This window comes from Periophthalmus magnuspinnatus, chromosome 11 (genome assembly GCF_009829125.3).
Source record: "Periophthalmus magnuspinnatus isolate fPerMag1 chromosome 11, fPerMag1.2.pri, whole genome shotgun sequence".
Lineage (NCBI taxonomy): Eukaryota > Metazoa > Chordata > Actinopteri > Gobiiformes > Gobiidae > Periophthalmus > Periophthalmus magnuspinnatus.
In genome coordinates this window covers 2,447,331-2,474,627 of record NC_047136.2, presented here as the reverse complement: position 1 = coordinate 2,474,627, position 27,297 = coordinate 2,447,331, and the positions used below count along the sequence as shown (strand labels likewise).

The 27,297-nt window shown below is 41.3% G+C and overlaps 3 protein-coding genes across 4 annotated transcripts in view; 2 read left to right on the top strand and 1 right to left on the bottom strand.

The window, feature by feature from the left end:
- mrpl36 (mitochondrial ribosomal protein L36) overlaps window positions 1-26,416 on the top strand; it is an 88,509-nt gene extending 62,093 nt beyond the window's left edge. The window contains exons 1-2 of one of the 2 annotated variants that reach the window (XM_033975437.2): window positions 24,782-24,887; window positions 25,875-26,416. In XM_033975437.2, coding sequence (XP_033831328.1) covers window positions 25,887-26,240 — 354 coding nt within the window. In that variant the 5' untranslated portion in view covers window positions 24,782-24,887; window positions 25,875-25,886 and the 3' untranslated portion in view covers window positions 26,241-26,416. Of the gene's footprint in view, window positions 1-24,781; window positions 24,888-25,874 lie in introns of those variants that run through there. The other variant, XM_055225153.1, reaches the window with a different exon arrangement.
- irx4b (iroquois homeobox 4b) lies at window positions 3,670-9,251 on the top strand. The gene is made up of 6 exons (XM_033975740.1): window positions 3,670-3,714; window positions 4,123-4,290; window positions 5,506-5,609; window positions 5,921-6,077; window positions 7,000-7,150; window positions 8,740-9,251. The coding sequence occupies exons 1-6, from the start codon at window positions 3,670-3,672 to the stop codon at window positions 9,249-9,251; spliced, it is 1,137 nt and encodes a 378-aa protein (XP_033831631.1).
- Window positions 20,117-24,532, bottom strand: ndufs6 (NADH:ubiquinone oxidoreductase subunit S6). Its single transcript, XM_033975309.2, has 4 exons — window positions 24,374-24,532; window positions 23,426-23,479; window positions 21,476-21,598; window positions 20,117-20,250 (listed from the first exon to the last, which is right to left on the bottom strand). Exons 1-4 carry the CDS (start codon window positions 24,515-24,517, stop codon window positions 20,182-20,184), a joined length of 390 nt encoding a protein of 129 aa, XP_033831200.1. The 5' UTR covers window positions 24,518-24,532; the 3' UTR covers window positions 20,117-20,181.
- Window positions 26,417-27,297: the final 881 nt, after the last annotated feature.

Sequence of the window (27,297 nt, the reverse complement as noted above, 5' to 3'; positions counted from 1 at the left end):
TAGTGGTATATGTAGTTGTACATGTAGTTGTATATGTAGTTGTATATGTAGTTGTATATGTAGTTGTATATGTAGTTGTATATAGTCTTGTACATGTAGTTGTATATGTAGTTGTATATGTAGTGGTATATGTAGTTGTACATGTAGTTGTATATGTAGTTGTACATGTAGTTGTATATGTAGTTGTATATGTAGTTGTATATGTAGTTGTATATGTAGTTGTATATAGTCTTGTACATGTAGTTGTATATGTAGTTGTATATGTAGTTGTACATGTAGTTGTATATGTAGTTGTATATGTAGTTGTATATGTAGTTGTATATAGTCTTGTACATGTAGTTGTATATGTAGTTGTATATGTAGTTGTATATGTAGTTGTATATGTAGTTGTATATGTAGTTGTATATGTAGTTGTATATAGTCTTGTACATGTAGTTGTATATGTAGTTGTATATGTAGTTGTATATAGTCTTGTACATGTAGTTGTATATGTAGTTGTATATGTAGTGGTATATGTAGTTGTATATGTAGTTGTATATGTAGTTGTATATAGTCTTGTACATGTAGTTGTATATGTAGTTGTATATGTAGTGGTATATGTAGTTGTACATGTAGTTGTATATGTAGTTGTATATAGTCTTGTACATGTAGTTGTATATGTAGTTGTATATGTAGTTGTACATGTAGTTGTATATGTAGTTGTACATGTAGTTGTACATGTAGTTGTACATGTAGTTGTATATGTAGTTGTACATGTAGTTGTACATGTAGTTGTACATGTAGTTGTATATGTAGTTGTATATGTAGTTGTATATAGTCTTGTACATGTAGTTGTATATGTAGTTGTATATGTAGTTGTACATGTAGTTGTATATGTAGTTGTACATGTAGTTGTACATGTAGTTGTACATGTAGTTGTATATGTAGTTGTATATGTAGTTGTATATAGTCTTGTACATGTAGTTGTATATGTAGTTGTATATGTAGTTGTACATGTAGTTGTATATGTAGTGGTATATGTAGTTGTACATGTAGTTGTATATGTAGTTGTATATGTAGTTGTATATGTAGTTGTATATAGTCTTGTACATGTAGTTGTATATGTAGTTGTATATGTAGTTGTACATGTAGTTGTATATGTAGTGGTATATGTAGTTGTACATGTAGTTGTATATGTAGTTGTATATAGTCTTGTACATGTAGTTGTATATGTAGTTGTATATGTAGTTGTACATGTAGTTGTATATGTAGTGGTATATGTAGTTGTACATGTAGTTGTATATGTAGTTGTATATAGTCTTGTACATGTAGTTGTATATGTAGTTGTATATGTAGTTGTACATGTAGTTGTATATGTAGTTGTATATGTAGTTGTACATGTAGTTGTATATGTACTTGTACATGTAGTTGTATATGTAGTTGTATATGTAGTTGTATATAGTCTTGTACATGTAGTTGTATATGTAGTTGTATATGTAGTGGTATATGTAGTTGTACATGTAGTTGTATATGTAGTTGTACATGTAGTTGTATATGTAGTTGTATATGTAGTTGTATATGTAGTTGTATATAGTCTTGTACATGTAGTTGTATATGTAGTTGTATATGTAGTTGTATATGTAGTTGTACATGTAGTTGTATATGTAGTTGTATATGTAGTTGTATATGTAGTTGTATATAGTCTTGTACATGTAGTTGTATATGTAGTTGTATATGTAGTTGTATATGTAGTTGTATATGTAGTTGTATATGTAGTTGTATATGTAGTTGTATATAGTCTTGTACATGTAGTTGTATATGTAGTTGTATATGTAGTTGTATATGTAGTTGTATATAGTCTTGTACATGTAGTTGTATATGTAGTTGTATATGTAGTGGTATATGTAGTTGTATATGTAGTTGTATATGTAGTTGTATATAGTCTTGTACATGTAGTTGTATATGTAGTTGTATATGTAGTGGTATATGTAGTTGTACATGTAGTTGTATATGTAGTTGTATATAGTCTTGTACATGTAGTTGTATATGTAGTTGTATATGTAGTTGTACATGTAGTTGTATATGTAGTTGTACATGTAGTTGTACATGTAGTTGTACATGTAGTTGTATATGTAGTTGTACATGTAGTTGTACATGTAGTTGTACATGTAGTTGTATATGTAGTTGTATATGTAGTTGTATATAGTCTTGTACATGTAGTTGTATATGTAGTTGTATATGTAGTTGTACATGTAGTTGTATATGTAGTTGTACATGTAGTTGTACATGTAGTTGTACATGTAGTTGTATATGTAGTTGTATATGTAGTTGTATATAGTCTTGTACATGTAGTTGTATATGTAGTTGTATATGTAGTTGTACATGTAGTTGTATATGTAGTGGTATATGTAGTTGTACATGTAGTTGTATATGTAGTTGTATATGTAGTTGTATATAGTCTTGTACATGTAGTTGTATATGTAGTTGTATATGTAGTTGTACATGTAGTTGTATATGTAGTGGTATATGTAGTTGTACATGTAGTTGTATATGTAGTTGTATATAGTCTTGTACATGTAGTTGTATATGTAGTTGTATATGTAGTTGTACATGTAGTTGTATATGTAGTTGTATATGTAGTTGTACATGTAGTTGTATATGTAGTTGTACATGTAGTTGTATATGTAGTTGTATATGTAGTTGTACATGTAGTTGTATATGTACTTGTACATGTAGTTGTATATGTAGTTGTATAAGTAGTTGTATATGTAGTTGTATATAGTCTTGTACATGTAGTTGTATAAGTACTTGTACATGTAGTTATATAAGTACTTGTATATGTACTTGTATATATTCTTGTACACAGACCCAGGCCGAGGCTCGTGGCTCTTATTAAATCCTGCCCACTCTTCTGTGGGTAAAAGGGGCTCACTCAGGGGAGGCGCTGTGTTTATTGTTTGATTAATTTGCTCAGAGGAGAGACCTGAGATTCCCTCATGAATATGAGGATGACAAGTATCTAAACTACAGGGCAAAACGATTATGCTAATGCCCGGATGTAGTCATCAATCACCGCGTGTCAATGTGGTGTCAGCGCGTCACGTTCTCCCCCTCTGGCCACAACACTGCACCTGTGTGTGTGTGTGCGCGCGCGCAGTGTGTGCGTGTGTGCGCCTTAAACACTGCGCCTCCAGTGCGCGCAGTGTGTGCGTGTGCCTCAGTGTGTGCGCAATGTGCGCAGTGTGTGTGTGTGTGTGTGTGTACGCGCAGTGTGTGCGCTGTGTGCGCAGTGCGTGCGCAGTGCGTGCGCCTCCATGTGGCGCATTGATCACAGTCTCATTACGCCTCGGGGACTCACGGCTGCGCTTAAGTTTGGATCAAAAGGCTGGATGTTTTTTCCTGTGAATTTAGTCTCCACGCACACGCGCGCACGGCCGTGGATGACGTCACAGAGGCGCTTCTTAAAACCAAAGCGCGCGCCTGGAGATGTGCGCTTTGATCACGCACACACGGAATCACCGCGGGATCTGAGACAGAGCTGGACCTTCAGACTCACAGACTCTGAAGAGGAGCCGCGGTCATGCGGCTCTGTGAGTGAAGAGGAGCCGGAGTGTGAGTTTGGTGAAGTGCACGTGAAGTACCGCGGGTCCGCGCGGCGCCGGATGAGGCTGAAGTGGCTCCAGCTCCAGGATGTCTTATTCTCACATGGGCTTTTCATACCCGACAGCGCCACAGGTAAAATTAAAACTATAATGATCCATTTTCCGGCTCATTCTGTTCTGTTCTGTTCTGTTCTGTTCATTCTGTTATTTCATGTCAAACTGCGCAGGGCTGTGTTTTTATAACTTTATGTTGGTTAAATCTTTTCTCTTCAGACCAAAGAGGAAACTGCTGCTGTGATTTTGGGCTTTACAAAAATAAATTGAATTGAATAAACTGAAAATGAAGCTGTTCTCTCATATTGTCCTGAGTCACTTTCATTAAAACTGTGATAGACTCAGACTTAAATGTCCGGTCCACGGGGTCTTAGTCTGACCCGTTTACTCTTTAAGACACGACTCTGTTTAAGTGTGACGTAAAGTCCACAGCCTCATTTCTCATCTTTGTGCTGTTTGTTTTCTACACTTTCTCCTCTGTGCGCAGTTTCTGATGGCGTCCAGTCCTCTGAGCGCGTGTCTGGAGCCGTCCACGCCCCCGTCCCACATAGTCCAGTGCCCCACGGGACTGACCCCGGGGTCCAGTGTCTACAGAGACCCGTATCCACAGAGACAGACGCACTACAGCAGCAGCTCGAGCGCGATGTGCCCCGGGGTAAGAGCTGCACCTCCGCACGGCCCCACGCTCCTTAAACAGCACAGTGTCATGTGTGTGTCATGTGTGTTTCATGTGTGTTTCGTGTGTTTCATGTGTTTCATGTGTGTTTCATGTGTGTGTCATGTGTGTTTCATGTGTTTTGTGTGTTTCATGTGTTTCATGTGTGTTTCATGTGTGTTTCGTGTGTTTCATGTGTTTCATGTGTGTTTCATGTGTGTTTCATGTGTGTTTCGTGTGTTTCATGTGTTTCATGTGTGTTTCATGTGTGTGTCATGTGTGTTTCATGTGTTTTGTGTGTTTCATGTGTGTTTCATGTGTGTTTCATGTGTTTTGTGTGTTTCATGTGTGTTTCATGTGTGTTTTGTGTGTTTCATGTGTGTTTCATGTGTGTTTCATGTGTGTTTTGTGTGTTTCATGTGTGTTTCATGTGTGTTTTGTGTGTTTCATGTGTGTTTCATGTGTGTTTTGTGTGTTTCATGTGTGTTTTGTGTGTTTCATGTGTGTTTCATGTGTGTTTTGTGTGTTTCATGTGTGTTTCATGTGTTCTGTGTGTTTCATGTGTGTTTCATGTGTGTTTCATGTGTGTTTTGTGTGTTTCATGTGTGTTTCATGTGTCTTTTGTGTGTTTCATGTGTGTTTTGTGTGTTTCATGTGTGTTTCATGTGTGTTTCATGTGTGTTTCATGTGTGTTTCATGTGTGTTTCATGTGTGTTTGTGTGTTTCATGTGTGTTTTGTGTGTTTCATGTGTGTTTCATGTGTGTTTTGTGTGTTTCATGTGTTTTGTGTGTTTCATGTGTGTTTCATGTGTCTTTTGTGTGTTTCATGTGTGTTTCATGTGTCTTTTGTGTGTTTCATGTGTGTTTCATGTGTGTTTCATGTGTGTTTTGTGTGTTTCATGTGTGTTTCATGTGTGTTTCATGTGTGTTTCGTGTGTTTCGTGTGTTTCATGTGTGTTTCATGTGTGTTTTGTGTGTTTCATGTGTGTTTTGTGTGTTTCATGTGTGTTTCGTGTGTTTCATGTGTGTTTCATGTGTGTTTCATGTGTGTTTCATGTGTGTTTTGTGTGTTTCATGTGTGTTTCATGTGTGTTTCATGTGTGTTTCGTGTGTTTCATGTGTTTCATGTGTGTTTCATGTGTGTTTTGTGTGTTTCATGTGTGTTTCATGTGTGTTTTGTGTGTTTCATGTGTTTTGTGTGTTCGTGTGTTTCAGGGAGCTCCTGACTCAAAGGACGGTGTCTCTGTTGGCTCCTCTCAGACCGCGGCGTATTATCCGTACGATTGCTCGTTTGGACAGTTTCCCTATGACAGATTCGGGTGAGTCTGGACATTTTCAGGAGCTTTTATGTGAAATAAGAACAAGGAAAGAAGAACAGCCAATTCTGGAGATGTGCAGTTAAATGTTATATATTTTATTTTATGTTATTTTCTGTTTTTGAAAAGGAAAAGGCTGTGCAGCTTTTAAAACACACACAGACTTCAGACTCTGGACACTTCCTCTCATTCATTTATGTGGATCTAAAATGGATCAAGTTGTAAAAATGTGTCCAAACATTTCCTTAGTGGAGTGTAAATATAACGTACTAATATAATACTTGACCTGAACCGTTCTTTTCCGGATGTCGCAGGTACAGCTCCTCTGACGGAGCCGCCCGACGGAAGAACGCCACGCAAGAGACGACGAGCACGCTGAAGGCCTGGCTCCAGGAGCACCAGAAGAACCCGTATCCCACCAAAGGAGAGAAGATCATGTTGGCCATAATCACCAGGATGACGCTCACACAGGTCAGCGGCACACGTTTTTTTTTGATAAACTGCCATTTTAAAAGTGTGTATCTGGTCGGAACACACTCCACTTATACTCACAGACCTTCAGTTCTGCTTCAAATTCGTCTTTTTACAGCCTTTTAATTATTGGACAATTTGTTGTTTTTCTTGCAGACTCACTTTTTCATACTTAGTTCCGTGTTTGGTGTCAAAATGTCGACGTAGATTGTACCGACTCCGCCTCATAACACAAAAAACACACAGGTTTTTCTCCTCAAAGCACAAACTTGTATTCACCTTCACTTTTCTTCCTCCAAACTTCCACGTCAACAATTTTCCTCTTCACGAACATTTTGTGATGATCATTTGCAAATATTTCTCAGTTCCACTTGCTGGGAAAATCTCATTAGTTTATTGTCAGTGCAAATATTAAAGCAGCACAGACTTATTTTAAAATGACAGTCATGACTTTTAATTTACCTTTTCGCGGGCCACATAAAATGACGTGGCGGGCCACATTTGGCCCCCGGGCCTTGAGTTTGACACATGTGGTATACAGTGACATTCTTACTTTTCTGACCACACTGGATGCCAAAGTATAAAGACAATTAGGTATAAAATAGATAAATAAGATAAAGAGAGCATATAAAAACATTAAATCTAATAAATAATAGTGCAAATTATCATGTGTAAAGTGTAAGTCGATGTCCAGGACTGGAGGATATCGCTCAACAAGAGTCTGATGGCCGTTGGAAAGACAGAGTTTTTGAGTCTGGTTGTCCTTCTTTTCACACTTCTGTACCTCCGGCGTGAATATTCAATGCCGGGGGCGGGTGGGGGTTCTTGAGGATCCTGGTGGAGGTTCTGCAGAGAGGGGTGAGGAGCGGGGTCCCGGGTGAACGGAGCTGCAGTTCATCACGTTTTTGTTTCCGTTTCAAAGGTGTCCACGTGGTTCGCCAACGCGCGCAGGAGGCTGAAGAAGGAGAACAAGGTCACGTGGTCTCCTCGCGCCTGTAAGAGCTCGGAGGACAGAGGCGGGGAGGACAGCGACGAGGCGGAGAAGCCCCTCCCATGTGACCGCGAGACGTCAGGTAAATTTGGATTTCTACGATGTACGGTCGACAGGAAAACAGCAGATTTCCAAACATCTGTGGAAGTTAGATTAGAAACAATGGAAATCAATGCTTAGGTTTTTTCATAGTAGTTGTTTAGAATCATAGCAACTAAAGAGCCAATCAGGAGTGAGGCTGTTGAAGGTAACGCCCCTTCCTGCACCGCTCTGCTGGTTTAACAGAGAGCAGGCGCTTAGCAACGCTGTCAATCAAACCTGTTGCTAACGCTACTAGGAGCGACCTCGGGGGAAGAAGGACCTGATTTGTCTGTTATTAATGTTCATATCTTGATTTACAGACACAATAGTGAAATAAAAACCCCAGGATCATGTAGAGGGTTAATACGAACATTTAAGACCAAAATGAGTCTGAAGCAGCAGAGACAGAGAGAGGACAGTTTATCAAAAAACAAAAAATAAAATAACCCCCCAAAAGTCAAAATAACAAATATAAATATACAAAAAAAAACAACTAAAAAACAAACAACACAAAACAAAAAAAACTAAAAATAACTTAAAAAAAATAAAGAAAATAAACAAAAAAAGAAACTCAAAATAACTAAATATATAATAGAAATAACAAAATAAATAAAAAAATAAATAAAATACAAAAATAAATAAAACAAAAAAAACACAAAAAAATCAAATTAACAAACAAACAAACTCATAATAAAAAAAATCAACCCAGGATCATGTAGAGGGTTAATATGAACATTTAAGACCAGAATGAGTCTGAAGCAGCAGAGACTGGGAGAGAACATTCTCTGTTTGGAAAGTGGTGGAGCTATGTCCATTGATATATACAGTTGTCCCTCACTATATCGCGGTTCACCTTTCGTGGTCTTGCTGTTTGGTGGATTTTTTAAGCGCAATTTTACATGTTTTTTTTTACCGTGTATGAACGTGCATTGTGTTCTTTGTCCTGATTGGCTGTTGGACTGTAGACCATTGTGTCGTGCGTCCTGATTGGCTGTTGGACTGTAGACCATTGTCCATCAGTCTCCTCCGTGCCGTGTCTCCTGTCCAGTACAGAATGTGTTCAGACAAATTTACATAAACGTTGGATCGCAGTGTGACTCTGAAGTGCTGTACGTTTGCGATTTGTTTTCTCCACCGACAAAACCCACAATGTCGATGAAACGTTCTGCACCGACAAAGACGCCTACGAAGGTTTGAACTTTGAGAGAGTTTAAACGAGAGAGAAATGTGAGAAAATGTTAACGCCTGTGTGAGAAAAGTGTATAAAGTGTGTGGTGAGGGGTTTTACAGACAAAAACAGAGAGAATAATGTAAAAAATAAAGCTGATACTTCACGGATTTCACCTATTGCGGGTTATTTTTAGAACATAACCCCCACGATAAATGAGAGACCACTGTACAGGAAATTGAAAGCAAAAGACAAAATTTAAATCTATCAACTGGACAAATCGTTGTAGGACTGAGTTGGGTCTTTTTCTATGGACCTGGACGACTGAGGGACACAGACACAGTAAATCAAAGTTGAATTAAACCAAATATTTGCTTTTCTAATTATCATTATTAATCATTTTTAATCGTTAACCGTTTCAGAGCAGCCGTGTGTGGATCTGCAGAGTGACCTGGACGACTTCGACCTGCTGGAATCTGACGCTTCCGATTCAGAACCTAAACCTCCGTTTCTCCGCGAGGACCCAGACTCCGCCCCTCTGTCTCACAACGCGGACGCACTCCAGGAGCAGAGACTGTCCCCGGACTGCCACGCCCTCACCCCTGTCCCGCCGCAGACCGCCTTCTACCCCGAGCTCCGGAGCTCCGCCAGCGGCAAGCCCAAGATCTGGTCCATCGTCCCGCTCGAGGAGGAGGAGCCAGACTACCCGGCGTGCATGCTGTCCCGCGTCGGCTCGCTGTCTCCGCGCTACACCTCCGCCATGGCTCTGTCCAAAGCCGAGAGGCAGCGGGAGTCGCCCGTGGCAACGCTCCGAGAATGGGTGGATGGAGTTTTTCACGGGCCGCCGTTTCTCCAGGCCAAGTCTCCGGGAGAAACGTGGAAAGTTCTACAGGAAAATGTGACGGACAGTAACAGGACGCAAGGACCGCTGTGAAAAAAATGTGTTTATTTACCCTGGGCATCTGAGGAACACGGACCAGGCAGTGCAAATATAGAGACTTATCCAAGAGTTTATTTATTTCAGTTGAGGTTTTGATTATATGACCACGTCAACTGAACCGTGACGTTTTGTTTTAATGGCATGATCTGCGTGTCCCAGAATCCACTCAACGAACGCTGCCAGTTTTGCAAACCTTTAAGATGAACGAATTTGAAGAACACAGTAAAAATTAAAATTAAAATCTGCCAACAGGACAAAAAGCTGCAGGAGTAAAGACGTTTCTCTGCTTGTTCTTCAGTTCTGGTCAGATTACAGCTGGACATTACCTTATATCTGTCTGAAGGGAGGAGCTAACGCCACTGAAGCTAACACACCTGTTGTTTTCAGTTTCTATTTGTTGGCTAGGGCTAATGAGCTACGCTAAATGTGAACTGTGCCGGAGTCGTACTTAAAATACGTCTACGCGATCCCTCAGTCGTCCAGGTCCAATTCATCGCGAAAGCCGAAGTTAAATCTTTCAACTGGACAAATCGTTGTAGGAGTGATGGCCTTACTAGTAGGGCCATTAAAGGATCGAACTGGAGACAATAGCTGTTTAAAGCTTCAGTGTAGTTAGCTCCTCCCTTTAGATAGATATAAGGGCGTGTCCAGCAGGAATCGGACCAGAACTGAAGAAGTGGCCAAACGTCTTCACTTCTACAACGATTTATCCAGTTGACAGATTTAACTTCGGCTTTTTCCGTACTTAGAATAATCATTCAGGCCCCTAATGAGCTCTCTCTCACGTATTAGCATTCTGGCTATTAGCATTCTGGCTAGCCTTTTGCTTTCTTTGTTTAGATAAAGGTCTAAGGACTGAACTGAAGCGCAGCCAAACAACTTCTACAACTTTACGTCCAGTTATTTGAATTTTCTTTTACTGTGGATCAGACCTGGACGACTAAATTGTTACACAGAATTTGAGCAACGTTTTTTATCGGTTTTGTTCTGGAAAAGTCAAAGATAAAGGTTAATTTGTGAGCTTAATTTTTCAATCTAAAATGCATTATTCGCATGTAATAAATGTAGATGAACGTAACAGTGTGTGGATGTGTGTCGGTGTGAGATTCCATGTTCCTGCCCAAAGCTCGTCGTGGTCATAAGAGGGTCTGGCCACGCCCCCATATGGCACAGCTGTGAGGAAAACCTTTGGACTCTTTGACAAACTACACAAAAACAAGAATATATTGGTTTGCATGTGTTCACTGGCAGCGTTTGTTGAAGGATGGTAATAGATTTCTGGGTCACTGTTCACTTAAGTCTATATCCTTCAGTTTAATGCCACACGTGGGCCTTTTTTTTACATGAACTGATGCAGTTTGTGTACTCACAGATTACTCAGATATGTTTACACCACAGACTGAATAAATAAATGGACAGAGCTAACCTGCTAGCCGCTCATGGGCGCACTTTCGGCTCCATTGACTCTGGCTCCAATTCACTTTCTATTGAAAAACTGTCTCCTCTCTCTGTCTCTGCTGCTGTCAGACTCGTCATTTTGGTCTTAAATGTTCATATTAACCCTCTACATGATCCTGGGGTTCATTTTTATTTATTTATTTATTTTAGTTATTTTGTGTTTATTTAGATTTTTTCCTTTTTTTTTTGTTATTTTAAGCTTTTTTTGTTATTTTGAGTTTTTTCTCTCTTTTTTTAAGTTATTTTGAGTTTATTTGGATTTTTTTTTCTTTTTTTTCGTTATTTTCATTTTTTTGTTATTTTGAGTTTATTTTTCTTTTAGTTATTTTGAGATTTTTCTCTTTTTTTAAGTTATTTTGAGTTTATTTGGATTGTTTTTCTTTTTCTTGTAGTTTTTTGTTGTTATTCTGAGTTTATTTTTTAATATTTTGAGTTTTTTCTTTTTTTTTAGATTTTTTTCTTTTTTTTTTCTTTTTTATTTTGAGTTTATTTTTTGTTTTTTGATAAACTGTGTCCTCTCTCTGTCTCTGCTGCTTCAGACTCATTCTGGTCTTAAATGTTCGTATTAACCCTCTACATGATCCTGGGGTTTTTATTTCACTATTGTGTCTGTAAATCAAGATATGAACATTAATAACAGACAAATCAGGCTCTTTCCTTCCTTGAGGACGCTCCTGTTAGCCTTAGCAACAGGTTTGATTGACAGCGTTGCTAAGCGCCTGGTCCCTGTTAAACCAGTGGGGAAGGGCCTCACTCCGGATTGGCTCTTTGGTTGCTATGATATTCCTGCTCCAAATTCGCCGCTGTACCTGCTCCGGCCTCGATGAGCTTCATTTGGAGCTGAACGCTGTGGGTGACGTCCACTTTGTTATACAGTCTGTGGTTTACACACCTGAGGAGGACATATTGTGATCACTTGCACTGCTGCCTGCACATGCACTCACTAAAGTCACTCAATAAAAGCTGTATTCTGGTAAATCGTGAGTTTTTTTTCTTGTTGTGAAAATTAGTTTTGGTTTTCTGATCTGTTCTAATGTCGTTTCCTCGTCACAAACAGACCTGGAGTTGTGTTTTTTTGTTTTTTTTGTTTCATTCACACGTTTAACACACAAACAAAACTGCAGATTTAGGTTGAGTTCTTCTCTCAAACTGAAAACACTCCGTTCCACCTTGTGATGTCATCATGTGGTGATACAGGAAGTGCTCTGCTGTGTTTTTAAACTCCACACACCTTCATTTCTAGAATCATTTGGATCATTTCAGTGTCTCCGTGTGTGAACGTAGGTGTTTATGCATATTTCTGTGTGCGTGTGTGTGTCTGTGTGTGTCTGTGTGTGTCTGTGTGCGTGTGTGTGTGCGTGTGTGTGTGCGTTGTGTGGGTCCCTGGGGCGTTCACGGGGGGAGTGGGTGCTATTGAGCCGTGACTAATTGAAACACACAGAGGAGGGCGCTGCTAAATTGTTAAATCGATGCCACTTCCACACGAGCTCCGGATATAGCAGCGATCAGCGACGCGTCTCTTTTCATTAGGCCACTTCAGAGTGTGTCGACCTGGGACCGGCACCAAACCCCCCGCCCCCGCCCCCGTGTGAGCGCCAACAGATCCTTATCCACTCCACCGACTCGCCAAAACAACCCGCTCTGATTAGACACTTTTATTATCAGCAAATTTGCATCAATTTCAGTTATTAACCCGCAATTCTATCCATTTACTGAACAAACTAATAAAAAAAACAAGCCCTTTCTTTGGTTTTCGGAGTAATCATAAAGTATTTATCAGAACAGAGAAGTTTAAGTTTGAAGATCCTGTCTGAAAATTAAAAAAAAAATATATATAAAATGGATTCAAACAGCACATTCTCAGGACTGTTGGCTAATGCTAATGCTAATGCTAGCTAGCGTGTGACTGTAATGTTATTTGCGAAGGACTTGTTTAACAGCACAAATAGCTAAATCCGTGTTTGTTTTTTTTTGTGTTAGAATAAAACTCAGATTAAGTCTAACTTGAGTAAAAGCTTCAGACAGAGTAGTGCTTCCAGTTAGCATCACACCCACAGGAAAAAACTACCATAACTGCATCATTTTCAGCTGTTAACCCTCAATTTTTATCACACACCAGATGCAAAACTGTTTCTTCAAGTCCTTTTTCTGGTTGAGGAACATTGATAAAGTATTCATCAGAACAGAGGAGGATCTGCCCGAGCTTTGTGCGGAATTAACCATTTCAGAGTAAATAATTAAACGAGGATTCAAGAGAGGATTTCATTGTTTCTGCCTCATAAATAAATCACGTCAGAGATGATAAATAATGGCATCCGACTTCTTATTTCTGGAAAGTTCTTCTCTGGCACCGTCACAGAGGACAGAACTCAGATACAAAGGTACAATTGTTCCAAAAAGTCTGAATGTGTAAATGTTGATTTGTACGCTGGCAATTATTATTATTTTTTTACACTTACAAATATTTTTTTACACTTACAACTTTGTATTTTACATGTACAAACCTGAAAATTACGCTCTCGTGAGTTTTGAGATGTTTGTTGCGTCAGGTTTGTCTCAAAATGATTTGTGAGAAATTTGTGAGACAGCAGGGGGCGGGGCTAGAGGGGGCGGGGCTGCTGTGGTAACGGCTAAGGCTAACTGAAGAACGGCTACGCTAACTCGAATCCAGACAGTACGTCACCTTTATGTGAAATTATGATGTGCATTATTCACCTTTAATGCGTTTGTACCAGGGTGAATCGTGTAGATAAAACCAGTGCGACGACAAAAGTGTTAACACGTTTTTCATAAAGTGACATGTTAGCATTAGCTAGCGCCTGATGCTAGCTGACTTTTTCCAGCTTTTTACCCAAAGCAGAGCAGAGCAGAGCAGAGCAGAGCAGAGCAGAGCAGAGCAGAGCAGAGCAGAGCAGAGCAGACTGCACTGAGCACTGAGTTTAACAGTGTTTGAGTTCACTTCATCTTTCAGCGTCGGGACAAACACAAACACACCTGTTCTAAGTTGTGGTTTATTTCAGAGCCGCTGCCCGAGTCTCTGCTGCTGAGCGGGTTTCACCTGAGACTTTAGGGGCCCTCAGCCCGTCAGGGGCCCTCAGCACGTCAGGGGCCCTCAGCCCGTCAGGGGCCCTCTCCACTTCAGAGCCACATATTTATATTTGAAACATTAAAACATCAACACAACCAGTGATAAAAAGACTGAACATTCTACAGACTCACAACAGCAACACACACAAGTATAAAAACATGTGAGGAAGAGGAGTCTGACAGAGACTTTTTAAAATTCTGATGCATTTTAACATGTTCCATTTGACTAAACTGAGCTTATATTTCTCAATTCTTTTTGTCCTAAAATGCAGAGTTGGACAGAGACAAACGATGAACTTAAGCAGAGACACTTACTTCAAAATCATATGAGTCCAGAAGAACAAAGTGTTGATCCAAGTGAAGAGTCACAGAAACATCCTGGACATAACATCAGATTTATAATCATCAGATCATTTGGACTGAACATTAAATAAGACGATTTTAGGATCACATCATTTTTATGTTTATTGTCGGGATTTGGAGGCTGTGATTTCACATAAATGTAAATATTAATGAGTCGGATGAACAGATACTGATACCAGTATCAGGGGCCAGTACTCGTACTCATCAGTGGGCTGTCGATACCGAGAGCCGATCCCACTGTATCTGTGCCTCTTGTTTGACTCACGGCTCATCTCTCACAGAGCGATGAGCTCGGTGAGTGGACTGTAGAGTTAGTATAAACACCCGAGCGCCGTTTAGTTTTCAGAAAAAAACTTTTCAATTATTATTTTCAGTATAAATGTGTGGGCTCTTGGGGGCCCTCTGGTGGCCACTAAACAGCTGCTCAGTCTGCTGGGCCGGCCCTGGCGTCAGGCACAAACTCAAGGCCTAAGAAGCTCTAGGACTGTGAGCTGTGAGTGTGGACACTGGGACGTACGTCTTAAGGTGCACTCACTTTTCACCCTGAGCTCATTTGCGTTTGCATGTTTCAGGTGGTTTGCGGTCATATGCGCTAGCTAATGCTAACATGTGTTTTTCTGAAAAACGTTTTAACACTTTTGTTGCCACACTGACTTTATCTACACAATGTTTAACAGCACAAATCAGCTCAGATAAGTCAACTCTTTATGGTCAGATTGTGTCAAAACAAAGCTCAGATTAAAGTCTAACATGAGTAACAGCTTCAGACAGAGCAGTGCCTCTAGTTAGCTTCACACACCCAGACAATGTTGACATCAGCTGGAAAATATCACTTCAGTTTTACTCCATTTTTATTGTTCAAAAATAGTAACATACGCACAATACAATCTCCAAAGAGCTGTATAAAGTCTTTTTTGCCTGCAGAGCTCCATCTACAGGTTCACCTCAACATGACAAGTCCATAATACTGAGCTTGTTCTTTTCAGTCATGTCTTTTTCACACTCGTCCTTCTGCTCCACTGACCTCTCCCTCTCTCCCCTCGTCCCTCTGTGTCCTCATTTCTCCTCCAGCATCACACTCCCCCTGACAGAGAGCTAGCTAACCTGCTAGCCGCCGCGCTCCAGACTCGTCATTTTGGTCTTAAATGTTCGTATTAACCCTCTACATGATCCTGGGGTTTTTATTTCACTATTGTGTCTGTAAATCAAGATATGAACATTAATAAAAGACAAATCAGGTGCTTTTTTCCTTGAGGTCGCTCCTGTTACCGTTAGCAACAGGTTTGATTGACAGCGTTGCTAAGCGACCGCTCCCTGCTAAACCTGTAGAATCATTTCATTTAATAAGACTATAAACATAAGAATATATACGATTTGCTTCAGCCTATTACTTTTTATTTGATTAAAAAAATGTGTTTATGCACCTTAAATTATGTAAATTATTCAAAAACATTAACAAAAAAGAATCATACTTAATGATTAAAGGGTTCATATTAGGCTGATCTGTGTTTTAATGTTGTTCCTTTATCAAAAACAGACCTGGAGTTGTGTTTTGTTTCATTCACACATGTTTGACACTGAGTTCTTCTCTCAAATTGAAAAAAAACCACTCTGTTCCACCTTGTGATGTCATCATGTGGCGATACAGGAAGTGCTCCGCTGTGTTTTTAAACTCCACACACCTTCAATTCTAGAATCATTTGGATCATTTCCGCTCCTGGAATTGCCAATCTACTACTGAACTAAAGGTAAAAAGAATTTGAAAACTACCACTTGATGACATCACAAGGTGGATCGTCGCATTTGGAGCTTTGTAGATGTAACAGACTGATAATAAAGTGAAACAAAACACAACTCCAGGTCTGTTTTTGATGCGTTTATAACATTAGAACACGACTTAAACCCCACAAGAGTCAATTTTGCGTTTTTTTTTTTTTGCGTAACTTTAAACATTTTCCCTTCAAACTACTAATGTTTTTTTGTATCATCCAAAAGTGTAATGGCGTCGTCCAAGGTCAACGCGACGCTCTTCTTCTCCCTCGTGACACGCTTTAACTCGAATGTGAACACAGGAAGTATCGACAAGTTTAAACCACTGGCTCTGCACCTCTGTCTGACGCACACACAACACAACACACACACACACAACACACACATAACACACACCTCTCCTCACACTCTCTTCACTTTCCCGCCTCTATCAAAGCGCCGCGTGCAAAGTAAGTCTCAAAATCCCACCCTGTCCCCGCTGTCACACGTCACAGGAGTGTTTTTTTTTCTTTTTTCTCTTTTTTTTTTTTTTTTTTTCACCCCCTGGAGCTCCGAGCACGAGTACGAGTCATTATTTCCACGGTAAAGGTCGTCCACCCTCTCACCTGACTCCTGAGCTGAGCCGAAAACAGCCGCCCAAGAGACAGGGGCCAAACGGCGTGGCGTGTGGCGTGGGGTTTTCGTCGCAGTGGCGGTGGAGGAGTCTGTGAAGTCCAGGTAATTGGCTGCAGGGAGCTCCATAATGAGGCTCGGGCACCGTATTATATGACACATCTTAAAAGGAGAAATATTTTAATAGGGCAATTAAAGTGGAAGTGTTTGGGTTGGACCGAGTTATTGTGGCGGAGGAGGGCGGAGGACGGGAGGAGGACGGGGGCTTCAGTGGCGTTTAAATCTATTATCTGTGAGATTGAGGCGCGCGAGGATCCGACGGGAAGTGGAGACTTTGAGAATTAGTGATGAAAACGGTTAAAATATTCAGAGGCGTTCGAGGACACGGCGGAGCGTCTGTAAACAAAAGCAGCGGCGAACGAATACGTGAGAATATAGAGATTTAAAATGGCGTTTGTGATGATTTTTATTTACTGATGTTGTCAAACGAAACAGGGAAAAATTTGTAATATTTTTTGTGGACATGGGAATAATTTTGACTTTCTTTTTTTTTTTTTAAATAATGCTTACAATTTTTTTTCTTTAATTTTACATTTTAAATTTTAATAGAGAAGGAAGCCAAATCTGCCTTTTTTTTTTTTTAAATACTGTTTATTTTCAAAGTTTTTACAATAAAGAATGGATACAAACATATAAATAAATAGTAATAATACAAATATAGAAACAAAATACAAAAATAAAAAATATATATATATACATGCACATATACACATACGAATACATGCGTCTACACTTATAAATGCGTCTATACATATGTAAAAAATCTAATAAATAGATCAAATAAACACACAAGGGGGCGCTGTCATTTTTACCCACAGGAGACAAACACTGGTGGCACATTTCAGACAGAAGTTGTGATTTATAGCATCATTTTCACCATAAAATCACAGCACGATCATCAGATAAATAATAAATTATGGAGTTAGAGACACCACATTATTGCAACATTATTTAACGCAGCAAACGACGCTGTTAAATCTGTGAACTGGACAAATCATTGACAGATTTAACTGCGTCGTTTGCTGCGGATCAGACCTGGACAACTGAGGGTCTAAACACACAACGTTATTTAAAGTATTAACATGATCCACGTCACTTAACTTCACAAAAACACTGGACATACACTGATCATTTACTTTTTACTTCATACTTACCTGATTCTTTTTACTTCAATAATTTGCTCATAGATCTGCAGACAGCTGCTCACAATCTGGAATTTACCACAGTCCCATGATAAACATTTTAAGTGTCGGTTTTATTTTTCTATGTGTTGTGTGTTTCTTTAAAGTTACTGAGCATCGGCTTTTACAGCAAAATGACGACCAGAGAGAAGAGCCAGGCACGTTTATCTGAGTAATTTAAAGTGTTTTACAGAATAAGAAAGACATAAAATCACAATCAATACATAAAAATCACAAATAATCATCATAAAAGTAACATTAAAACAGAAAAGTGCAGAATAAACCCCTTTCAGTCACATTCACATAAACAGAACAGTCTGAGTCTGGATTTAAACGTCGTCAAAGTCGAGGTCTGAGTCACATCTTCAGGAAGAATGTTCAGGTTTGAACTGAACGAAACTCAAACACTGATTGAGCATGTTTAGACCTGGTTTAGTCCTGGTTTAGTCCCGGTTTAGACCTGGTTTAGTCCTGGTTTAGTCCTGGTTTAGACCTGGTTTAGCCCTGGTTTAGTTCTGGTTTAGCCCCGGTTTCGTCCCCAGTTTAGTCCCGGTTTAGTCTCGTTTTCGTCCTGCTGTAGTCCCAGTTTAGTCCTGGTTTAGTCCCGGTTTAGTCCCAGTTTAGTCCCGGGTTAGTCCCGTTTTAGTCCTGGTTTAGTCCCGGTTTAGTCCCAGTTTAGTCCCGGGTTAGTCCCGTTTTAGTCCTGGTTTTGTCCCCGGTTTAGTCCCAGTTTAGTCCCGGTTTAGTCCCGGATTAGTCCCGGTTTAGTCCCAGTTTAGTCCCAGTTTAGTCCCGCTTTAGTCCTGGTTTAGTCCTGGTTTAGTCCTGGTTTAGTCCTGGTTTAGACCTGGTTTAGTCCCGGTTTAGTCCCGGTTTAGTCCAGAGCTGCTTTAAAGTCTATTCTCTGAGCACAGGTCACATGTGTGATGTACTTCCTGCTCTTTTCCGTTCAAGTTCACTCAGTAATTACAAAAACATTTTAAACCTCGTGCAGACACAGACACCCACAGTGCAGTTTAATTCAGCACACTTCATATGCTCAGTTACATCTGCAGATTTGGCCCCTGGTGGTTCCTACACCTCCACCCCCCACCCTCCTCCATCACCCCCACCCGGGCCCCTGTCAGTGACCCGCTCCTGTCCGACAATGCACCTGCTTCTCCTTCACTCTGACCACAGCTCAGGTTAAACACAGAGCGTCTACAAGTCAAACAGTCCAATTATATGAGGCCGACTACACCCTCTCCACCTGCGCGCCGTGGAGTGGAACGCGCGGGGACAGAACAGGCTCGTGCGGCTGTCTGGAGCACGGGGCAGGGGGCAATTTGGCATGCAGGGGTCTGTGGAGAGTACAGCTGATGAAATATATATATGATCTTCTTCAAACGTGTATTGTTCCGCACTGCTGTGTCTTATCAGCGGGTGTAGCGGGTTTGGCAGGGCGAGACTCTACACGGGTGGAGGAAGCGGAGACACGGGGGGGGGGGACGCTCAGGTGCTTCACACGAGACAGGTCCAGGATACAAGCTTCAAAAGTTTGGAGGAATGAGACAGACGGAAATATGAGCCAATTTAAAATAAGAACGTGTAAAATAAATGGAAATAAGAGAAAATATAGCGTCGTGTTAGCAGGAAAAATAAAACAAATAAAGCACTGTGAAATGATTACATCTGGAAAAAGAAATGTACATTTTAGTGAGTGTTTAGCTGCAGGAGTCTGTGTTTGATTTGGACTCTGGTGCCCCCTGTCTGTCACAAATAGAACTGCAGCTACTTAAAGCGCCTGTGTTACGCTGATTTAATGTCGTTTCCTCCTGTTTTGGTTCATTCTCACATGTTTAACGCACAAAACCTGCAGATTTAGGCCGAGTTCTTCTCTCAAACTGAAAAAACCCCCACTCTGTTCCACCTTGTGATGTCATCATGTGGTGATACAGTGTTTTTAAACTCCGCACGCCTTCATTTCTAGAATCATTTGGATGATTTCAGCCCTGGAATTGCCACGTATCTCTACTGAAACTAAAGGTAAAAGGAGATGTTAACTTGAAAACTACCACGTCATGACATCACAAGGTGGAACGGAGCATTTTAAAGTGTTCCGGGTATGATTTTTGGATGAGTTAACGGCATTATAACACGGCTAAACACTCTTTTGTGTAATATATGACCTTTAAATGTTTATTTTACTATGATCATGTCCATTGCCTACTTTATTATCCTATTAAATGCTAAAATATTAATTAAAAAGAACATGGAACTTCAGCCTTTTGATAAATGTGATAAATGTACTGATTTCTATGCGTTTCTATAATAACAGGACACAAAAGGTCAGACAAGATATAATTTATTCAGGAATTACAGCAATTTACACAAAGACGGTTCAGACGGTGGTGTTAATGATGATGGTTCTGCTTGAACTGCAAACCACAGTATCCACATGTGCCCACTTTTGTGTCCTTATCCTGCAGCGAGAGGAGAAAAACGTTACACAACTCGTGAAATAAATCTACGAAGTGTAACGGACACTGAGACCATAGACTGTACGGTTGTCCCTCGTTCTAACACCTTTTGTGGATTTTTTTCAGTACAATTTTACATGTTTTTTTCCAGTGTATGAACGTGCATTGTGTTCTTTGTCCTGATTGGCTGTTGGACTGTAGACCATTGTGTCGTGCGTCCTGATTGGCTGTTGGACTGTAGACCATTGTGTCGTGCGTCCTGATTGGCTGTTGGACTGTAGACCATTGTGTCGTGCGTCCTGATTGGCTGTTGGACTGTAGACCATTGTCCATCAGTCTCCTCCGTGCCGTGTCTCCTGTCCAGTACAGAATGTGTTCAGACAAATTTACATAAACGTTGCATCTCAGTGTGACTCTGAAGTGCTGTACGTTTGCAATTTGTTTTCTCCCCGACAAAACCCACAATGTCGATGAAACGTTCTGCACCGACAAAGACGCCTACGAAGGTTTGAACTTTGAGAGAGTTTAAACGAGAGAGAAATGTGAGAAAATGTTAACGCCTGTGTGAGAAAAGTGTATAAAGTGTGTGGTGAGGGGTTTTACAGACAGAAACAGAGAGAATAATGTAAAAAATAAAGCTGATACTTCACGGATTTTGCCTGTTGCGGGTTATTTTTAGAACACAAATGGACATAGCTAACCTGCTAGCCGCCGCGTTCCAAATAGAAAGTGCTCATGGGTGAACATCCAGCTCCATCAACTCTGGCTTCAATTAATTTTACACTGAAAAACTCTCCGTCTCTGCTGCTGTCAGACTCGTCACTTTGGTCTTAAATGTTCGTATTAACCCTCTACATGATCCTGGGGTTTTTATTTCACTATTTTCTCCCTAAATCAAGATATGAACATTAAAAACAGACAAATCAGGTCCTTCTTTCCCCGAGGTCGCTCCTGTTAGCGTTAGCAACAGGTTTGATTGACAGCGTTGCTAAGTGCCCGCTCCCTGCTAAACCAGTGAAGAAGAAGGCCAAGAAGAGGCGTTACTTTCAACAGCCTCGCTCTGGATTGGCTCTTTGGTTGCTATGATACTCGCGGTCAGATCTCCTAATATTTAACTCGACTCCAAATTCGCCGCTGTACCTGCTCGAGCCTCGATGTGTTTCATTCGACTGTGGCTGACGTCGCACTCACTCAGTCTATGGCTCAGACAAATAATAGTTGATTTTACCAGATTGATGTAGACTTTGGGGTGGCCCAGAGCACCTCCACCTCCGTCACATGACACCACCCTGTCCTCGATGTGGCTCACCGCCTCCTCTGCCACCAGATTAATGGCGAAATTCTTGTTCACCTTAACACACAGAAATAAAGATGAGCTTAATACAATCACATCGTGCAAAAACATGTTTATTTTACGATTGCTAAACTTCAGACTTACAACGAAAACACAGAGAAATGAGGAAGGACGTAGAGTCAGTGCTATTTCAAATGTGTTTTAAAAGAAGGCTTACAAAAAGTTCAGATAAAATAATATCTGAAGGTAAACCAACAGACGGGGCCTAGTACTTTATGTTAGAAATACCACAGTGAGTATTTGCGATGACATAACTACATTCTACAGGATATTTAACACAGATGGGGGCAGCTGAAATGAATATTGTTAAAATGCTGCTTTTTGTTGTACTCTAGTCACTAACTATTTGTGAATTTACCTTTTGGATATTTCATGGCAAAGTACAATGTAATCAATGGGGAAAACCGTTTCTTGCGCCCCCCTCTGACACTACGACATCATCACAATCTACAGTCTGAAAACCACCAACAGAACTGGATTTAGACGTTATGTTCTCGTTCCCTGCTGCAGAGAAGCTCGTCCAACGCCTTTGTCTTTCCTCCAGGCTGGACTACTGTAACGCTCTCCTCATCGGGATCTCTGGCGGGAGCGTTCAAAAGCTCCAGTACGTCCAAAACAGCGCCGCCGGGGTCCTGATGAGGGCGCGTAAACACGAGCACATCGCCCCCATTTCTTCACTCTCTGCACTGGCTCCCCGTTCACTTCCGCGTTCAATACAAAGTCGTCTCGCACACCCATCACTGTCCACTAAGACTCGGTCAGGCCAACAGCACCGTCAGGTCATGCCCAGGACGCGGCTCAAGAGCATGGGCGACCGTGGAACGCCCTCCCAGACCATCTCAGGGCTCCACAGACGGCGGACGCTTTTAAAAGACGACTAAAAACTCACCTTTTTACCCTGGCCTACAGATAAACACCAGCTTTTGTTTTATTGCTTTTACACTGATTTTAATCGTCTTCTGTTTTTAATGTCTTTTTTTGTACTGTAGCACTTTGAGATTTGTTATTCAAATGTAAAGTGTGTTATAAATAAAATGTATTATTATTATTATTATTATTACGTCTCACATAAATGATCTTAACCCTTTAAGGACTGAGCACACTATGGGCCAGTATGGGTCACCTACACTTTTATATTTTTCTTAGCCATAAAAATCATATTAAAGGAAGTATCAGAATTTACTGCATTTTTTTTTACACATCTACTTCTATTTTACACATCCATCCGTATTTTTTATTTTACGCATCAAATAAATAACTGGGAAAATCCCCGCAGCCCCGCGCTCTCATTGGTCGCCTTCGCGTAGCAACAGAGGCAGATTACAGTAACTGACGGAAAAATATTTAAATAGCCCCGTGCCTCCGCTTTGAGACGCTGTTTGAATTTACATGAGAGCACGACTGGGCGGAGTTACGCTGCTGGAAAGTCCGCAACCGCGAGTCTAACGGTGACGATAGAATCCGACGCTATAGGGTTAAGACATAAAACACTGGATTGACACACACTACTTAAATTTAAATCATTTTGTGAGTGTAGTGACAGATTTTCCACCTTCAAGTTTCAAAGCGCTTCACACCAAGGAACCACTCACACATTCACACGCACAAGTCGGTTAAGTGTCTTGCCCAAGGACACAACGACAGCGTTCACCTGTGGCGGTTTGAATCACACCCATGGGTCTGTGGATCTGACCACTCGACCGGTGATGTTTATGTTGAGAACAGGATTTGCTGCCAACCTCCAGATCAATGGACAAACGCTCTACCAACTGAGCCACGGCCAAAATATGGACCATGGACGATGGTCAGTGTAGTTTTGTTTACCTCTTTCTGTCGCCCGACAAACCGAGCTCTTCTTGGGTCTTTCTCTTCAAACACCTGGAGGATGAAAACATGTAAAGGTCAGAGCTGCTGATGTGCTACAGAGTGTTAGTTTAGTCAGTATTTATGTAGCTCAGGTCAGTTCTGTTGTAGCTCAGGTCAGTCTTGTTGTAGCTCAGGTCAGTCATGTTGTAGCTCAGGTCAGTCTTATTGTAGCTTAGGTCAGTCTCATTGTAGCGCAGGTCAGTCTCGTTGTAGCTCAGGTCAGTCTCGTTGTAGCTCAGGTTAGTTCTGTTGTAGCTCAGGTCTGTCTCGTAGCTCAGGTCAGTCTTGTTGTAGCTCAGGTCAGTCTCGTTGTAGCTCAGGTCAGTCTCGTTGTAGCTCAGGTTAGTTCTGTTGTAGCTCAGGTCAGTCTTGTTGTAGCTCAGGTCTGTCTCGTAGCTCAGGTCAGTCTTGTTGTAGCTCAGGTCAGTCTTGTTGTAGCTCAGGTCAGTATTTCTGTAGCTCAGGTCAGTCTTGTTGTAGCTCAGGTCAGTTCTGTTGTAGCTCAGGTCAGTCTTGTTGTAGCTCAGGTCAGTCTCGTTGTAGCTCAGGTTAGTTCTGTTGTAGCTCAGGTCAGTTCTGTTGTAGCTCAGGTCAGTCTCGTTGTAGCTCAGGTCAGTCTCGTTGTAGCTTAGGTCAGTCTTGTAGCTCAGGTCAATCTTGTTGTAGCTCAGGTCAATTCTGTTGTAGCTCAGGTCTGTCTCGTAGCTCAGGTCAGTCTTGTTGTAGCTCAGGTCAGTCTCGTTGTAGCTCAGGTCAGTCTTGTTGTAGCTCAGGTCTGTCTTGTAGCTCAGGTCTGTCTTGTAGCTCAGGTCTGTCTTGTAGCTCAGGTCGGTCTTGTTGTGCTACAGTTAGCAGTGCCAGGTTGTTATAGCTCAGGTCACAGTGCGGGTCCCTCTCGGGTCTGACCTGTCCCGTGTGGGTGATCACTTCTCCGGTGCTGGACACTTCTAAACTGTATCTTTGACCGGACACGGCCCCGAGTCTCAGCGGTGAAACCAGCGCCTTTACATTTTTACTGAAGGACAGAAGTCTGCACACAGAGGCCGCCATGATGGAAACAGACAGATTTCCCAGGTTCCCTTGCGGGTTTCTCTTACTTTAATATATTTTTCCCCAGATTTTGCCTTTCACCCATTGACCACCGCAATAAAGGAACAATATGGTGTTTATCGAAATACAAAAAGACTCAAAAACTTCAGAAAAGCGCAAGAATATAATAGAAAAGTATAAAAAAGGCACTGTCTCAAAAGCTCCAGGCCCGGGCTCAGTCTGTCCGGGTCCGGGAGCCTGACAGACAGTACCGCGGGACAAACGCAGAGTCTCCCCGCGTCCTCGGTTATTTCTGCACTAAAATCATCGTGTTTGTCTTTAAAAGAGAATCTGAGGAGGAGACACGGGTCAAACTGAAGTAATTGAACAGGTAAATAATGAATCATTTTAATATAACTGTGTCCACCATGTCGAGGCGAGGATAGTGTTAATCTGTCTGCATGTTAGCCAGTGTTAGCTTGTGTTAGCTTGTGTTAGCTTGTGTTAGCTTGTGTTGGCTAACCTGAGCATTAGATAAACAGATCTGGACACCTGCTCATTTCGTGACCGCTGCAAGTTTCCAGATGTGTTTTATTATCAAATGAGGACACATAAGGGTGACCACACGTCCCTATTCACCCGGGACAGTCCCATTTTTGAGCCCTGTGTCCCCTTATCACAGCAGATGTATCTCAAACCACTGATTTGTCCTGTTTTTTTTTTTTAAACAAGAAATTGGTTCCATTTTTTTGACCAAGTTGATCACTTTCAACAATAAAAAAGGCCGCAAATATTTAGTTTTAGCCAAAATACAGAAAAAAATGTGTTTGAAAATGTCCTGAACACAAAAATCTATACTCAGTTGCAATGACTGTAGTGTCTCAGTTTATATCCTGACTTTGAACTAGATTTGTGAATAAGTCATGAATGGACCAAGTGCATATTAATATTCCTAATTATGTCACCTTAACTTGGCTGTGTCCCAGTTTTCCCCATGCATTTCCTTCCGCTTTTCTCGTGGCGGGGGCAGCAGTCTAAGCAGGGACTCCCAGACTTCCCCCACCCCAGACACGTCCTCCAGCTCCTCCTGTGGGACCCCAAGGTGTTCCCAGCCCCACTTAGTCCCTCCAGCGTGTCCTGGGTCTTCCCCGGGGCCTGTTTCCGGTGGGACATGCCCAGAACACCTCGCTAGTTTTTGATTTTGAAAATGTGGTCACTCTAGGACGCATGTATCCCACGGGCAGAACATGTGGCATCTTCATCATGAGACTGAAAGACAGATTTGTTAAACTACTGCAGCAAAAATAGAGTCAAATATCTTGTCAAGTATAGACAAAACTCATGCGCTCATGTTTGATTTCATGTGTTTATTTCCCAGTTCTCCCCGAGGATGGCTTCACTAATCTTAAAACAAATGGCGTCTTCACTGACTCGCCAAGTCCTCCACATCAGCAGGTTTTCTGTGATGCTCTCCTCGTCCCCAGCCTCGTCCTACGCATGTCTCCGGACACTGTCTGCGGCTCCCGGCTCTCCGCTTTGGTCTTCAGCCAGAATAAACTCGCCGCGTCCCTCTCCGTCTCTGCTGGGACAGTGTCGGGCCGCGCTCTGCCTCCAGCCGTGCGCCAACATGAAAACCAAAAGCGCCTTGAAACGCCGCTGCAAAGACTGTTTCTTTGTGCGACGCCGGGGACGTTTGTTTGTGTTCTGTAAGACTCACCCGCGGCACAAGCAGAGGCAAGGCTGAAACATGCAGAGCCAAGGCTGAAACGTGCCCTTAAGACGAGACGCTTGGTTATTATAATAAGTTAATTGCTGTTTTGTTATTTTCTTCCAAATGAACTTTTTACCCGTCGATAGATGTGTGTTCAGATGTGTCATACAAAGATAAAAGTCACAGAAATAAACAGAAACTTGACGCAGTTTTTCTAGTTTTCCCTGTTGCCTTTTCTCTTCCTTCATCAGCTCCATCGCTCCTCTCATTCCACAAGGAGGTGCTCTCTATCCCTCCATCCATCCAGTCAAATCTGCAGAACGACTTATAAGCCATTTGTGTTAAACAGGTGATCTAAACACACACACACACACACACACACACACACACACACACACAAAGAACAGATGCCTTTTCCCTCAGGTCAAAGTCTCAAATCTCTTAGTGTTTGTATTGTCTCTAATGTCACCAAAAATGTTCAAAATATTTTAAAATATTTGTGCACAACTCTATAGATGAGATCTGTTGAACTGAAAGTATTCATGTGACCACTAGAGAGCGCCATTTTTTCATTATGGGAAAAAACAGAAAACTCACTTGTGCTGCACATAAATCTACACATTTACATTATTTTTATTTCATACATTTTTAACTGTACAATTTGGTTATTAACATGTCTATAACTGCAAATAAAAAAATTACATTTGAATGAGTTGGATTAATCTCGGTCGACTCTTTGCCTCGTTGATCGTGTAAACAGCAGATTTCCACATCGTCATTGAAATCTTCATTTTATCTATAACAGCAGTGAATTTATTTAGAAACGAGACGTCCCAACGTTACATCATTTCTCTCGTCGAGTGCGCTGTGCCCAACCTCCCTCTCTCCCCTCCTCTCTCCCTCCCTCCTCATCTGTCCCTCCTCCTCTCCTGTCCCTGCCTTCTCTCTTCTGTCCCTCTCTTCTTCTCTGTCCCTCCTCCTCTCCTCTATCTGTCCCTCCTCTCCTTTCCTCCCCTCCTCTCCTCTGTCCCTCCTCCTCTCTTCTCTGTCCCTCCTCCTCTGTCCCTCCTCCTCTGTCCCTCCTCTTCTG

What these genes read in the sequence shown, in the direction of transcription:
- irx4b (XM_033975740.1), top strand. Translation starts at nt 3,670, where the DNA reads ATGTCTTATTCTCACATGGGCTTTTCATACCCGACAGCGCCACAG. An exon ending in CGAGCGCGATGTGCCCCGGG is followed by an intron (nt 4,291 to 5,505) that starts GTAAGAGCTGCA and finishes CGTGTGTTTCAG; the next exon opens with GGAGCTCCTGACTCAAAGGA. An exon ending in TTTCCCTATGACAGATTCGG is followed by an intron (nt 5,610 to 5,920) that starts GTGAGTCTGGAC and finishes CGGATGTCGCAG; the next exon opens with GTACAGCTCCTCTGACGGAG.
- ndufs6 (XM_033975309.2), bottom strand. Translation starts at nt 24,517, where the DNA reads ATGGCGGCCTCTGTGTGCAGACTTCTGTCCTTCAGTAAAAATGTAAAG. An exon ending in TGATCACCCACACGGGACAG is followed by an intron (nt 23,480 to 24,373) that starts GTCAGACCCGAG and finishes TTCATCCTCCAG; the next exon opens with GTGTTTGAAGAGAAAGACCC. An exon ending in TTGTCGGGCGACAGAAAGAG is followed by an intron (nt 21,599 to 23,425) that starts GTAAACAAAACT and finishes CTGTGTGTTAAG; the next exon opens with GTGAACAAGAATTTCGCCAT.